This window comes from Cricetulus griseus, chromosome 2 (assembly GCF_003668045.3).
Source record: "Cricetulus griseus strain 17A/GY chromosome 2, alternate assembly CriGri-PICRH-1.0, whole genome shotgun sequence".
Taxonomy (NCBI): domain Eukaryota; kingdom Metazoa; phylum Chordata; class Mammalia; order Rodentia; family Cricetidae; genus Cricetulus; species Cricetulus griseus.
In genome coordinates, this window is record NC_048595.1 from 8,195,767 (window position 1) to 8,210,046 (window position 14,280).

The 14,280-nt window shown below is 53.5% G+C and overlaps 1 protein-coding gene across 1 annotated transcript in view; it reads left to right on the plus strand.

The window, feature by feature from the left end:
• The window catches only part of Disp3 (dispatched RND transporter family member 3), a 33,732-nt gene extending 19,752 nt beyond the window's left edge, over positions 1-13,980 (plus strand). Inside the window, exons 11-20 of the mRNA XM_035438872.1 lie at positions 58-194; positions 1,431-1,615; positions 3,416-3,546; positions 3,638-3,810; positions 4,608-4,734; positions 5,119-5,264; positions 9,764-9,923; positions 10,557-10,670; positions 11,148-11,314; positions 13,033-13,980. Coding sequence (XP_035294763.1) covers positions 58-194; positions 1,431-1,615; positions 3,416-3,546; positions 3,638-3,810; positions 4,608-4,734; positions 5,119-5,264; positions 9,764-9,923; positions 10,557-10,670; positions 11,148-11,314; positions 13,033-13,395 — 1,703 coding nt within the window. The 3' untranslated portion in view covers positions 13,396-13,980. The remainder of the gene's footprint in view (positions 1-57; positions 195-1,430; positions 1,616-3,415; positions 3,547-3,637; positions 3,811-4,607; positions 4,735-5,118; positions 5,265-9,763; positions 9,924-10,556; positions 10,671-11,147; positions 11,315-13,032) is intronic.
• Positions 13,981-14,280: the final 300 nt, after the last annotated feature.

Genomic DNA, 14,280 nt, shown 5'->3' on the forward strand with positions numbered 1-14,280 from the left:
CCTCTGTCACATCCCGAAGCTGTTAAGGTCACTGTCCACTCCTCTTCCACCCCTCAGAGTCCATGAGCACCGTGTACATCTCCAAAGTGAAGAGCAAAGGCCGTCCAGCTGTCTACAGGCTTTCCCTCAATGCCAGCCTACCAGCCCCCTGGCAAGCCGTGTCCCCTGGGGATGGAGAGGTGCCATCCTTCCAGGTGAGCCTCGGCTGTCATGAAGTTAGGCACTGGGGGAGGGGTCAGCAGTGCCATACTGGCGGACACTGGCCATGGAGGCAGGGATCAGGACTCTTGAGGATGGAGCTGCTCCAGGCACATGCGGACCAGCCCATAGCAGTCAGCTGTGTTACAGGGCCTACATCCAGGCAGACCTGGGTTTGAGTTCTAACTCTGGCATGTGTAACTTGCATGCGGTTGGGCGGGTGATTCAGTCTCTCTGAGCCTCTGTCTCCTCATCTATGAAATGGGAATATGAAAGAGATTGTTGGGCGTACAGGGTACAAGAGCTGTGCACCACCTGACGTCTGGAATGTAGTAACTGTCCACATTGATAGACCATAGTTCATCCTGTAACAAAGAGGTCGCCCAGAAGACAGCCTCCTAGGACCATCCCAGATTCAGTGTCCCCGCAACAGAATCATGCATGTTCCTTTAGCCTTTCGCACCTTCCAAATGTCTGGCACAGAGGAACCTACCTGGCCAGATTTGTCCTTCCCACCACAAATACCACCCCTCCCTCCACAGCCCTGCCCGACCTCCCTTCCCTTCTCAGGATGTCCTGCCCAGACTCAGTCCTTAGATCCAGGCATAGAACCTGTCCCAAGAAGACACCCACTATCCTGCTTTCATTGTCTCTTCCTGCGATAAAACACCCTGATGCAAAGCAACTTAGGGGAGGAAGGGGTGTATTTCAGCTCACAATTCTAGGTTACAGTCTATCATTGTGGGGAAATCGAGGCAAGAACTTCAGCCAGTCACACACATCTACAGTCAAGAGCAGAGGGAAAGGAATGCATCCATGCTTGTTTGTTTGTACTCAGCTCCATTTCTCCATTCATGTACAGTCAGGACCCCCTGTCTAGGGAATGGTGCCACCCACAGCGGGCTGTGTCTTCTGACCTCAGTTAACTTAATTGAGGCCCACCCAGTTTAGACAGTCCTTCATTTAGACTCTCTTCCCAAGTGGCTTTCAGTTGTGCCAACCGTTAAGGCTACCCCATGGGTTCTTGGTGGAAAGAAATGAGGTTCAGAGAGGGGGCAAAGGGAGAGAGGAGGAGTTACCCAGCTTTCAAGTTCAAGCCTAGCCCTCTGAGCGCTGGGAACCAGGACAGGGTGGGAGACAGGCCAAGGAGGGAGGGGACAGACCTTGAGGCCGGGCAGGCCGAGGCAGCCTCCCCGAGTCACGTGTCTTGTCTCTGTCAACCCACTGCTTAGGTGTATAGAGCGCCTTTTGGTGACTTCACCAAGAAGCTGACCGCTTGTATGTCTACAGTAGGGCTGCTCCAGTCGGCGAGCCCCTCCCGCAAGTGGATGGTGACGGCCTTGGCCTGTGATGCCAAGCGGGGCTGGAAGTTTGACTTCAGCTTTTACGTGGCCACCAAGGAGCAACAGCACACCCGGTAAGAGCCACACAGAGCGGCCTGTGTACACTGCCCAGACTGTTGTTTCACCTTGCTCTCTCTCTCTCTCTCTCTCTCTCTCTCTCTCTCTCTCTCTCTCTCTCTCTTTCTCTCTCTCTCCCTTTCTCTCTCTCTCTCCCTTTCTCTCTCTCCCTTTCTCTCTCTCGGAGTGGGGATATTAGCAAAGATTACTGGCCCACAATCCCCCCCACCCCAGTCTGCCACTCTTCCTGTCAGCCTTGCAGGGTCACCATACCGTCTCTTGGATCCACCTCAGGATCTTGACATTCACCATTCCCTGTACCCAGAACATTCTGAGCCTTACTCCGCCACATTCAAGTTTCTAGTCTAGTGCCCCCTGCTGGGGAAGGCTGTCCCAGTACAGAGCCCCTGCCCCATCCAGCATCACCCCTACTCAGACCTCTATCCAGCACCTGCTGCTGTTTCTGACACAACTGCCACCTACAGTCACCTTGGTCTGCCATGTGACCTGTCCAGCCCCAGTAATGTGCCCTTGAGGGCACTCTGAGATGAGAGATGGTTCCGGCTTCATCTCGCACTTTGTGTGGTGTCTGGCAATATGACAGGCACTCAGTAGGTCTCTGCTGGCTGGATGAGTGTGTGACACACTTCTGGTCCGAGGCTCCCACTCACTTGTAGTAATAAGTGGCAGGTTTCCAGTGTCCTCTCCTACATTGTTGGGGAATGGCATAGATTGTATCTCTTGTGGTTTCTACTTTACACTCAGTCTGCAGCCCCTGGCATGCAGCAGGTGCCTAATTCCTGCTGAGTGAGAACTACATTCTTCACCTCATGGGGTCCCAAGCCCCCAGGGCAGTCTTGCCCCAGGCTTTATGCCCCGTGTTATGAGCACAGCCTTATTTACCAGGTAAGGCTATCCTGGCACAAGTATCCATCCATTATTTTTACAAACATATGTGGGCTGTGTATCAGCATTCTATGGGCAGGATCCGGTAGGAGGCACCTCTGGGAGACGGGCAGCTACCAAGTGGCAGCCGCATCCTGGCAGACTAGGATTCACACTCAGGGACAGCCCAGCCCCCAGTCCAGAAGGGCATCCCAATGCCAGGCCTACACTAAGCGTGCTACCTGGGCACTTTGGTCTGACAAGGAACTGGCTTCAGGACATTCAGCTCCCCCATCCCCATGGGTTGACTCCACTTGGAGTAGAAGGTGAAGTCAGGAGGCAGCAGGTGTTGAGGTGGCTCTAGCTGGGTCCTTTCCGCTTAAGCCTCCCTTGTCTCAGGGTGGACTGTCCACTCCCGAGCCTAGGGCCGGCTTGCTCTATATGCCCAGCCGTGGCCTGGAGCCTGGTAGCTCCCTTGATAAATGTTCTAGAAGAAACTAGAAGCCAGTGGCAAACTCAAGGGTCTTTGACTCCTCAGGTTTTGATAGGTCAAGTCTGCCAAGACGCTAAGGCTGGCCCTAGGTCCTTCCTGAACTCTGGAGGACAGTCTTAAAACTGAACACTCTGCTCCCTCCCCCCTTGCGCCCATGTGGGAGACTGAGAGCCAGAGGGAAGAGCCTTGATCAGGGCCAGGTTGGTCTTGGCACAGGCAGTGCTAAAGCAAGCCACCAGATCACCAGCCCTGGGCCCCCTCTGCCCCTGTTCTGGGGGAGCCCAGCTTGGTCCCCACCCTCCCTGGCCCCTAAAGTGGCCTCCTTTCCTCACCTCCCCCAACCCTTCCTGGACTTCCTAGGCCAGCCAGGCCTCCTCACCTCACACCCTTTGCATTTTCTTGGCATTCCTGACTCAGCCTGGCCTCCCTGCCTCCACAGGAAGCTGTACTTTGCCCAGTCTCACAAGCCCCCCTTCCACGGGCGCCTGTGTGTGGCACCACCTGGGTGTTTGCTCAGCTCCAGCCCTGATGGCCCCACCAAAGGCTTCTTCTATGTGCCTAGTGACAAAGGTATTTGTGGGGAGCACATCCCTGGGGGAACCGAGAGGGCCTCAGAAGCCTGGGCCCTACCCTCAGTGTTGGTTCTGACTTCCTCCTGCAGTGCCCAAGGCCCGCATCTCTGCCACCTTTGGCTTCAACCCTTGTGTGAACACAGGCTGTGGGAAGCCAGCAGTGCGGCCACTGGTGGATACCGGGGCCATGGTCTTCGTGGTCTTTGGTATCATTGGCATCAACCGCACCCAGCAGATGGACAACCACGTTATCGGGGACCCGGTACGGCCACTTTGGGAAAACGTAGAAGGGCCCAGCTGCAGCAGCAACCTTGAAAACAGGCAACCATGCATGGCCTTCCAGCCCAGTCCTTCGCATACACTCATGACTCCTACAAAGCTCCTCCAGCCCACACGGGACCTCCCCAGGCCCCTGAGGAGGCGTTGTTCCCCAGGAGGGCTGAGCAGGACTGATTGAGAATTACTCAGGAATTATGGGTACATTTGGGGACCCACACTGGCTGGCTGGCTCCGTTAGGGGCTGGAACAGAGATGCAAGGAGTTGTGTGTGAAACCTGCCCCCCTCTGGGGTGGGATCTGTGACCTTGTGTGACTGAAAGGCCTGAAGGCCTGGCAGGGGTGCTTCCAACGACACTAGAGGACATAGTAGGGTTGGCCACGGGCCTGACAAGCCCAGCCTCGCCAGTAACAAAAGGAAGAAGATGAACTCCGTCTTTCCAGCCCAGGTGGTTAGTGTCCACGTTCAGAGCAGGGGTGGGAGACTGTGGAGGGAGGAGACAGGCAGGCACCCAAGACAGAGCCGGCTGGAAGCAAGGGAGAAAAGCATAAAGTTCAGTTGAGAGGAAAAACAGAGGCGGGAGCAGGGGGCTGCAGGGTGAGCTGTCACTGGAGCAGAAGCGACAAAGGGGCAGAGCCAAGGGAACAGTGGGTGTCCACATAAGGTGTGTTGTGGTGGTGACAGCACGGGAGCCAGGGTCTGACCCCGAGGTGGGCAAGGGGAGCCTGGGACCGAGCCCGCAACTCACTGAGTGCCCCGGCCCGTGTGTCTCCTTGGGAAAGGGCAGCGTCATCTATGACAGCAGCTTTGACCTCTTCAAAGAAATCGGACACCTGTGTCGCCTCTGCAAAGCCATCGCGGGCAACTCGGAGCTGGTGAAGCCTGGCGGGGCCCAGTGCTTGCCCTCAGGTATGTGTGGCCATGGTTGGGGAAGCTGTGTGGCCGTGGGTCACACAGTACAGCACGATAATGGGTGCCCAGCTCCAGATACGCAGGGGCTTGCTAGTGACTAGGAATGCGCACGGGTGTGCTAGTGTGATGTGTAGGCGTGCCTCAAGGGGGCGCTCTTCCAAAACGAAGAGCAAGGCCAATAGCTGGTCCACAGACTACCTGGCCCAGGTGATCCCAAATATTACTCTCCACCTCAGTGGCAAGTGTGGGCTGTAGGTCCCTGACACTGCCCGATATTTGCAAACACATCAGAAGCTCGAGAGGCAGGCGAGTGTGTGCACCCAGGTGTGATGTGTAGGGCTGGCCACTCTTCCTGTCACAGCTTCCTCTTGCTTCTTACAGGGTACAGCATTTCCTCCTTCCTGCAAATGTTGCACCCCGAGTGCAAGGAGCTGCCTGAGCCCAACCTGCTGCCAGGGCAGCTATCCCACGGGGCGGTGGGCGTCAAAGAGGGCCGTGTGCAGTGGATTTCTATGGCCTTTGAGTCGGTGAGCCTGGAGGCACTGTGCAGTGTGCTTGCTTGAACGCATGCCCCCTCCTCTCCTGTTCCCTCAGCCCAAACCAGAGAAAGATACCCAGGCTTTGGCCTGAGGTACCTAGCTAGCAGTTGTCAGTGACAAGCACTGCCCCACCGGACTACACAGATTCGTCCTTCCCAACACACAGGCCAACAATCTGTAGGAGGAAAGGGGGCCCACTGCCATCTTTGTGTGTGCACACATATGCACACAGTCATATCGCCTGGCCTGGCCTCCCGGAGACCTGGCACTTGAGTCTCTCAGTAGCAGGTAGTCCTGCTACCTCCATGCGGAGACCAGGGTCCCAACCGCTACCTGATCCTGATGGGAATAACACTGTGGATCAGATCCCCGGTTCCCTCTGTTCTCTAATTCTCCACCTACAAAGCAGGGTTTAAAAAAGCATTCCCTAACTGGACCTTTAATCCCAGCACTCGGGAGGCAGAGGCAGGTGGATCTGTGTGAGTTCAAGGCCAGCCTGCTCTACACAGAGAAACCCTGTATGAGAAGAATAAAGCCTTCCCCGGTCCAGCTCAGTCTGGTTGTTCTGGAGACACAGCCCCATGGAGACAGAGACCAGGTGACAAGTGGGAGGAAGTGCCCGTTCTCCAGCCCCCATGCACTCACCCATGGTCAGTGTTACTTGTAGTACAAACCACGAAGCCGCTGGTCTTGACTGTAGATGTGTGTGACTGGCTGAAACATACTATAAAAATTAGTGTCAGAATTTTTGTTGCTGATCCCCCTCCACCCCGCCCCACAAAAAGAAAGAAAGGAAGGAAGGAAGGAAGGAAGGAAGGAAGGAAGAAAAGGAAGGAAGGAAACTTATGAAAGAAGAGATTTATTCTGGCTTGGGGTTTCAGAGAGTTCAGTTCATCATAGTGAGGAAGATGTGAATATTCGGTAGGCCAGGAAACAATAACAGGTGTTCTGCTGGCTATCCCTTTCATTGCACCTGGTCCTCCAGCCTGTGGGGGCGCCACCCACATCCCAAGCGAGTCACCTCGCTCAATACTCTCTAAAAACCTACATGTTTTCCTCACTATCTCCTAGGCATTTCTAAATATTCATGACATTAACAATGAAGACAGAGTGTTACGAGTCCACCCCTTGTCAACTTGAACCCAAACGTATCAATCAAACCCATAGCCTTCCACCCTGGTCCCCTCTAAGGCTCCTGACCATCTCACAGTGAAAAAAAATGTATTCTTAACAGTTCTGATGTTTTTCAAAAGTCTTGATTTCAAAGTCTGCTCTGAGACTCAAGGCAAGCTCTCAGCTGTGAGTGCCTGTAAGGCTCCGTGACCTATGCCTCTTGCATCCTGCATACCTGCAAACCAGCACCATGTGGGTGATGCCAAGCTCTGACACCAACTTGAGCAGTATATGGGCCCCCTTGGACCATGGCTTCAATAGCCTCTAAGTGTCCATGTAGCTGAACTCAGAAAAACACTTCCCTGGGTGGCCAAGGTGTTTGCCAAGGAAAATCTTTCAAATGAGTTGTCATTTTTATGTATGCACTGGAGTCTAGTTTCTGAGGTGTTCTCAAGGCCTTTCCTAGTGTCCCAGTTGAGAATGTTTGGGCTTTCCTCAGTAGTGTTCAGTCCATCTTCTACAGCTTCCAATTGTCCCCTTTGTGAGCAGACGGCACATTTTCCAAATCCTTCTACTCTGCTTTTGTTTTTGGATGCTCGTTTTTACTATAAATCTGGCTAAAAGTGAACAGCATTAACCACGCCACAGACTCAGTGTTATGCTGTCTTGAAACTTCCTCAGCCAGATTAATTAATCTCTCACCTTTAAATGCATCCTCTCACAATGCTTTGAGACTGTCTTAGTATCTTTCCAGTTGCTGTTTGTTTTACTTAGGGTTTCTGTTGCTGCAATGAAACACCATGACCTAAAGCAAGTTGGGGAGAACAGGGCTTGTTTGGCCTACACTTCCCCATCACTGTTCACTGAAATAAGTCAGGACAGGAACTCAAGCAGGACAGGAACCTGGAGGCAGGAGCCGGTGCAGAAGCCATAGATGGGTGCCACTTACTGGCTTTCTCCCCATGGCTTGCTCAGCCTGCTTTCTTATAGAACCCAGAACTACCTGCCTAGAGATGACACCACCTACAGTGGGCTGGGCCCTCCCCCATCAATCACTAATTTAAAACAGTGCCCTGCAGGCCTGCCTACAGCCCAATCTTGCAAAGGCATTTTCGAAATAGGGTTTCCCTCCCTAAGATGACTCTAGCTTGTGTCAAGCCGACATAAGACTCTGCAGCTCATTGTGATAAAATACCTGACAAAAGCCACTCAAGGGATGCAGGATGTATTTTAGCTCCCAGTTCCAAGTCACAGTCCATCATAATAAGTCACAGTGACAGGAGCTTGAGACTTTGGGTCACACCGCATTTATAATCAGGAAGCAGACAGGCATGAAGGCATGCATGTGTGAGCTCAGCTCCACACTTTTAAAATTATTATTATTATTATTATTATTATTATTATTATTATTGGTGTATGAGTGTTTGCCTACACGTATGTCTGTATATCACATGTATTCAGTGCCCATAGAGACCAGAAGAGGGCATGAGATGTCCTGGAACTGGGGTTACAGACAGTTGTGACGGTTCACAGATGGTATGTGGTTGTTGGGAATCAAACCCAGCTTTTCTACAAGAGCAGCCAGTGCTCTTAACCACTGAGCCATCTCTCCAGCTCCTCAGCTCCACAGTCATAGGATTCAAGCTTCCCTACTGAGATAATGGTGCCACCGTCAGTGAGTGGCCTTATCTCATCTCAATTAATGTAATCAAGGCAACCCCCCCCCCCAAGACATGCCCTCATGTCCACCTGACCTAGACAGAGCCTCACTGAGAGTTTCTTCTCAGGTCATTGTAGATGTTTCAAAATGACAATTAAGATTATCCATGACAGGGACATAGACAAGATGCACCCAGTGGTTTTGTTTTGTTTTTGCTAGATTATAACATGAAAGGTCTCTAGTCTAATTCTCAGAGTCCTTGCTCCCCTCCAAAACTTCAAACACACAGTCATTACTGTCCAGATTCCTGAATGAATTCTGGTCTTCCAAACTCCCACCAGAATGGCCCAGTAAGCTCTTGTTAGAGCAGTCTAGAGTTTTCTAGCCCACAGTGCCAAACTCTTCCAAATTCCTCCTCCAAACCTCTAGGCGTGTAAGAATTACTGGGTCGGGCATAGTCACAGCAACACCCCCACTCCTGCTACCAATTTCCTGTGTTGTTAGTATTCTATTACTGTGACCTAAAAGCCTGACTGAGATTCGGGAGGAAGAATTTTAGTCCATCATGACTAAGACTAAGACAGTTTTCCTCCCTCCACTCCTCCTCTCCCCTCCCCCACCCCCATCTACACCCCTCCACCGCGCCCACTCCTCCATCTCCATTCATAAAGGGGCAGAGCTCACATGCCATCTAAACATAAACATTTTTGTGACATTGGCAACTGGGTGTGTGTGGTATGACACACCTTTAATCCTAGCACTTGGAAGGCAGAGGCAAGTAGAATTCTGTGAGTTCTGGGCCAGCATGGTCTATAAGGTGAATTCCTAACCAGGGAAATAAAAATGTCACTGTCGTGCTATCATTGATACCATCCACCTGCACAGCTTTAATCACTTTGTGTCCCCATTAATCACAAAGTTCCTGCCCTTCCTCCCAGCCCCTGGCAGCCCCCACTATCTTCTGTCTGTGTTTAACTACACTAAATATATCATACAAATGGAATCACAGATTTGCCCTTTTCATGGGCAACATGCCCTTTAAGATCTGCCCATATTATAACATGTAGCGGAGCTGCCTTCCTTTTTTCAGTGGCTGATGCCACAGCCACCTTGAAACTGGAAATGTTCTTGATCATCTCAACCACCCAGCAGGGCATCACCCCCTTCCAAGCTGAACCTCAGCAGTGCTCACTCACATGCATGCATGCATGTGCACACGCGTGTACACACACACACACACACACACCACATCTGTGCATAAACATGCTGAGGCTAGATCATAGCAAGAACAGAATTGGGTCAGTAGGAAACACAGAAGAAAGTCCTAGGTCCCTTTTTGGGCTGTGCGCTGTGAGCTAGCAGGCTGCCAAAGGCCCTGTGAGCTTGCGTCATCAGCCAAGAGGCAAGCATCTGCCCAGACTTGCTGAGAGCCCAGAGGAGACACATCATGAACAAGAAGAAGGTTTCTCAGAGGGGATGGACCCTAGCCAGTCTTAGGGTCGTGTGGAGGGGCTTCCTGAATAGGCAGAGGGTGTGGCACACGGAAGCATGGAGGATTCTAAGGGTGTTGTGTTGGTCCAGAGTCGTGGCAGTGCATGGGGGATGGCTCAGCACCCATGTCCTCACAAGACACCCTCCGCCAGTGGCCACAGAGTAGCTGTCCCTAGGAAATGCAAGCAGACCCACTGGTCTCACCAGCCCGTGTCCCCTACAGACCACATACAAGGGCAAGTCCTCCTTCCAGACCTACTCGGACTACCTGCGATGGGAGAGCTTCCTCCGGCAGCAGCTGCAGACCTTCCCCGAGGGCTCGGCCCTTCGCCGAGGCTTCCAGACGTGCGAGCACTGGAAGCAAATCTTCATGGAGATCATAGGTAGGTGTGTGAGTCCAACCCCCCCCCTCAGGCTGGGTGGTGGGCAGCCACACAGAGGCAGCCACCCACACGGAGGGCACAGTGTAGTCTACGCCACTCTTCTGTTATTCCCCAGTCCTGGCTCAGAACCCAGGGAAAGTGTGATGCAGCTGCCAGGCTACTGATGAGAGGCCCAAGTGTGACTCCTCCCCTGCTGGTGGCATCTGGCCATGTGTGATCTTGAATTTGGCCACATGGAAAGTAACATTCGGGCCAGTGAGACGGTTCAGCAGATAAAAGCACTTGCCATGCAACCCTGATGAGCTGAGTCAATCCCCAAATCCCACGGCGGAAGGAGAAAACTGACTCCATTAAGTCCTCCGACCTCGACACATGTTCTGGATCACATGGGTGCACGCACGCGCACACAATAATAATTTTTAAAGTGGGTCACGGCGCTTCCCAGGAGCCACCCCTCTCCGGAGGCCCATTTAACTCCTTGAACGCCAAATAAAATTGACCTGCGGGTTCACCTTGCTGCTCCTAGAGTGGAGAAGCTGGCTGTACAACGCCGGTCACCTCTGTCCTGGGGTCAAGGGGAGCTACAGTCTCTTCACCCTGCACCCCCTGAGTCCCTTCTCTCCTACCTGGCAGGGGTGCAGAGTGCGCTGTACGGCCTGGTCCTCTCGCTGCTCATCTGCGTGGCCGCGGTGGCCGTGTTCACCACCCATGTTCTTCTTCTGCTGCCTGTGCTCCTTAGCATCCTGGGTATGTGTGCCGAGGGTGACGTGCCCCAGGGTGAGACCAGCCAGGGTACATGGCAGGTGACAACAGGCCAGGCTTGGGATGTGCTTGATGGAACAGTGGGCCAAGCTGGTGACAATGGGACCAGGGAGAGCACTTCTGGACTTCAAGGCAGCAAATTCCTCTCAGCCTCTGGCCACCCAGTCTTAGCAAAGGCCATGTTGCCATTCTCACCCCTACAAAAAAGACCCTCAGCCTGGCATTTTGTGACAGTGACACACAGAAACTGCATGTGTGTGTTCCCTGAGTGGAGCCGGTGTCTCTGTGGCGTCATTTGGGTGAGTGGCACGTTGCTGTGCCTACCTTCTCCCTCATCCTTTCCCTTCTGGCTGGCATTGGCCATCATCCTTCTTGACTCTAGATGTCCCTATTCCCCGGGGACCCTCCAGGATCACGTGGATAGGAAAAGGTCTAAGTCTGCCTTTGCTGTTTGCCTTACAGGAATTGTCTGCCTCGTGGTGACCATCATGTACTGGAGTGGCTGGGAGATGGGTGCTGTGGAGGCCATCTCCCTGTCCATCCTGGTTGGCTCCTCTGTGGATTACTGTGTCCATCTGGTAGAAGGCTACCTCCTGGCTGGAGAGAACCTGCCCCCACATCAGGCTGAGGTAAGCAGTCCTGTGGGTTCCTGATGACTGGCTCAGCTCCCACTCTGGGGCAATGGGAGGGCCCATGAGGACAGATGAACATCCCATACCCCACCCCTAAGCAAGCTGTGTCCTAGGAGCTGTTCCCAAGACTGCAGTGTCTCAATCCACAGCCCTGGGTGTATGGGGTGTCTTTCCAGCCGCGACAGCACAGCCCTGCAGCCCTCTGATGGTGTAGTAACCCCCAAAGCTGGCTGGGGAGCTTAGGAAGGGATTGGGGTGGGGTCGTTCTAGTTAAACGTCTGCTGTTGTGATAAAATGCCCCCAATCAACTTAGGGGAAGAAAGATTTGGCTCATAGTTCATAGTCCACCATTATGGATTGGTAAGGGCAAAAGCTGCAGACATGTAGTCACATACCTCTTAGTCTAGGGCAGAGAGAAACTGAACACATGCTCGCTTGCTCGCTTGCTCTCTTGCTCGCTTGCTTTCTCTCTTGCTCTCTTGCTCTCCTGCTCTCCTGCTCTCCTGCTCTCCTGCTCTCCTGCTCTCCTGCTCTCTTGCTCTCCTGCTCTCTTGCTCTCCTGCTCTCTTGCTCTCCTGCTCTCCTGCTCTCCTGCTCTCTTGCTCTCCTGCTCTCCTGCTCTCCTGCTCTCTTGCTCTCCTGCTCTCTTGCTCTCCTGCTCTCTTGCTCTCCTGCTCTCCTGCTCTCCTGCTCTCTTGCTCTCCTGCTCTCTTGCTCTCCTGCTCTCCTGCTCTCTTTCTCTCTTGCTCTCCTGCTCTCTTGCTCTCCTGCTCTCCTGCTCTCTTGCTCTCTTGCTCTCCTGCTCTCTTGCTCTCTTGCTCTCCTGCTCTCTTGCTCACTTTTTCTCTTTCTCTGTTGCTCACTTGCTCTTTCTTTTTCTCTTGCTCTCTTGCTCTCCTGCTCTCTTTCTCTCTTGCTCTCCTGCTCTCTTGCTCACTTTTTCTCTTTCTCTCTTGCTCACTTGCTCTTTCTCTCTTTTTCTCTTTTTCTCTTGCTCTCCTGCTCTCCTGCTCTCCTGCTCTCCTGCTCTCCTGCTCTCCTGCTCTCCTGCTCTCCTGCTCTCCTGCTCTCCTGCTCTCCTGCTCTCCTGCTCTCTTGCTCACTTGCTCTCTTGCTCTCTTGCTCACTTGCTGGCTTGCTCACTTGCTCTCTTACTTGTGCTTACCTGACTTATCCACTGTTGCACACATAGTGTAGAACCTCCCCTGCCTGGAGAATGGTGCTGCCGCCCATGGTAGGCTGTGTCCATTCATCTGTTAAGCATCCCCAACAATCCAACCCGATGTAGACAGTCCCTTATTGAGACTTCTCTCCCTGGTGATTCTAGGCTGTGTCAAGTACACAACTAACGCTAACTGTCCTAGGTTTGATGTAAAGACGTTGGCAAAAAGGTGACAACATCGAGTCAGCTACACTTTTAATCTTTTTGGTTAAAAGAATGGAATAGCTCCAAACAGAGCTCCCATTTTAAGGATCCACCATGCATAGCCTCCTGACCTATATCTTATTAGCATGCCTGTGCCCTGTGAGCCTCCAGCACTGTCCCACTTATGGGATGGGAGCCAGTCTCAGGCAGAGCCAGCCTGCAGTAGCTGTATCTATCTGCTCACCTTCTCCAAAGTCAACCCCCAGGTCTGTTGTCCACAGTAGGTGCTCAGCCCAGCTCTCTCTCTCTCTCTCTCTCTCTCTCTCTCTCTCTCTCTCTCCTGCCTCAGGATGCCAGCTCTCAGCGCCAGTGGAGGACACTGGAGGCCGTTCGGCATGTGGGTGTGGCCATCGTGTCCAGTGCCCTCACCACTGTCATCGCTACCGTCCCACTCTTCTTTTGCATTATTGCCCCATTTGCCAAGTTTGGGAAGATTGTGGCGCTCAACACGGGCGTGTCCATCCTCTACACACTCACCGTCAGCACCGCCCTGCTGGGCATCATGGCCCCTGGCTCCTTCACCCGGACCAGGACTTCCTTCCTCAAGGCCCTGGGTGCCGTACTGCTGGCGGGAGCCTTGGGGCTGGGTGCCTGTCTTGTGCTCCTGCGCAGTGGCTACAAGATCCCCCTGCCCAGTGGAGCTGCGCTATAGCCCTGTGCTTGGGTCCTAAGTCAGGCCTCTCATCCTGCAGCCGAGGACGAGGGGATCTGAGACTCGGGGGCTCTTTGTTTTCTGGCCCAGTTCAAACTAGTTCTGCTCTCGGGTTTCATGGAACTGGAATCTAGAGCTGTGTGGGCCACGCCACCTTCATCACAGCTCAGACTGGGAGTGAAGTCAGACAGCCCCGTCCTCTCTGGGCTACAGCCCCCTGACTGAGGCCCGCCTGGCCGTGGAGGATACCGGCCCTCCTCCCATACCTAGTCACCACCAAACAGGTGACTTCCTACTGGGGTCTCCTCTCACACTGCTTCAGTGTTCACAGCTGGCTTGGATGGGCATTTCAGGACTCCCACTCTACAGATGTGGAAACTGAGGCATCAGGAGGCAGGGACTGCCCGGTGGCTGGATCAGGCCAGAGCCAGAGTTGCCTCAGAGCACAGGCCTCCCTGGGCCTTTGCAGGAAGAGCACAGTGGATCCAGGGGGCACGCCCCCCCTAACCACACCCCCTCAGATTTATACAGCCAGAGCTTGACGACCCTGTGATCCTCGCCAGGCCTGTGTCCAGGCCAGCAGAGACAGAGGCACTTCCTGGGGTCATGCATGTCCTAGCCCCAGCCCCAGCCTCCAGGGAGCCTCAAAATCCTTCCCTGGAGTCCTGGCTCAGCCACCCCCCCCCCACAGATCCCAAACCTCATCTCCCTCACCTGACTGAGAATGGATGAGTCATGTGTGGTGCCGCGCTGCGCTGCACGCACAGGGAGGGGCTGGCTACACCAGCCGCCTGCTCACGGCAGATGGTCCTTATTAAAGTGAGACGAAACTGCGGACCGCTGCTATTAACACGAGCATTTTCAGCCTCGCTGGCTCCATCATGT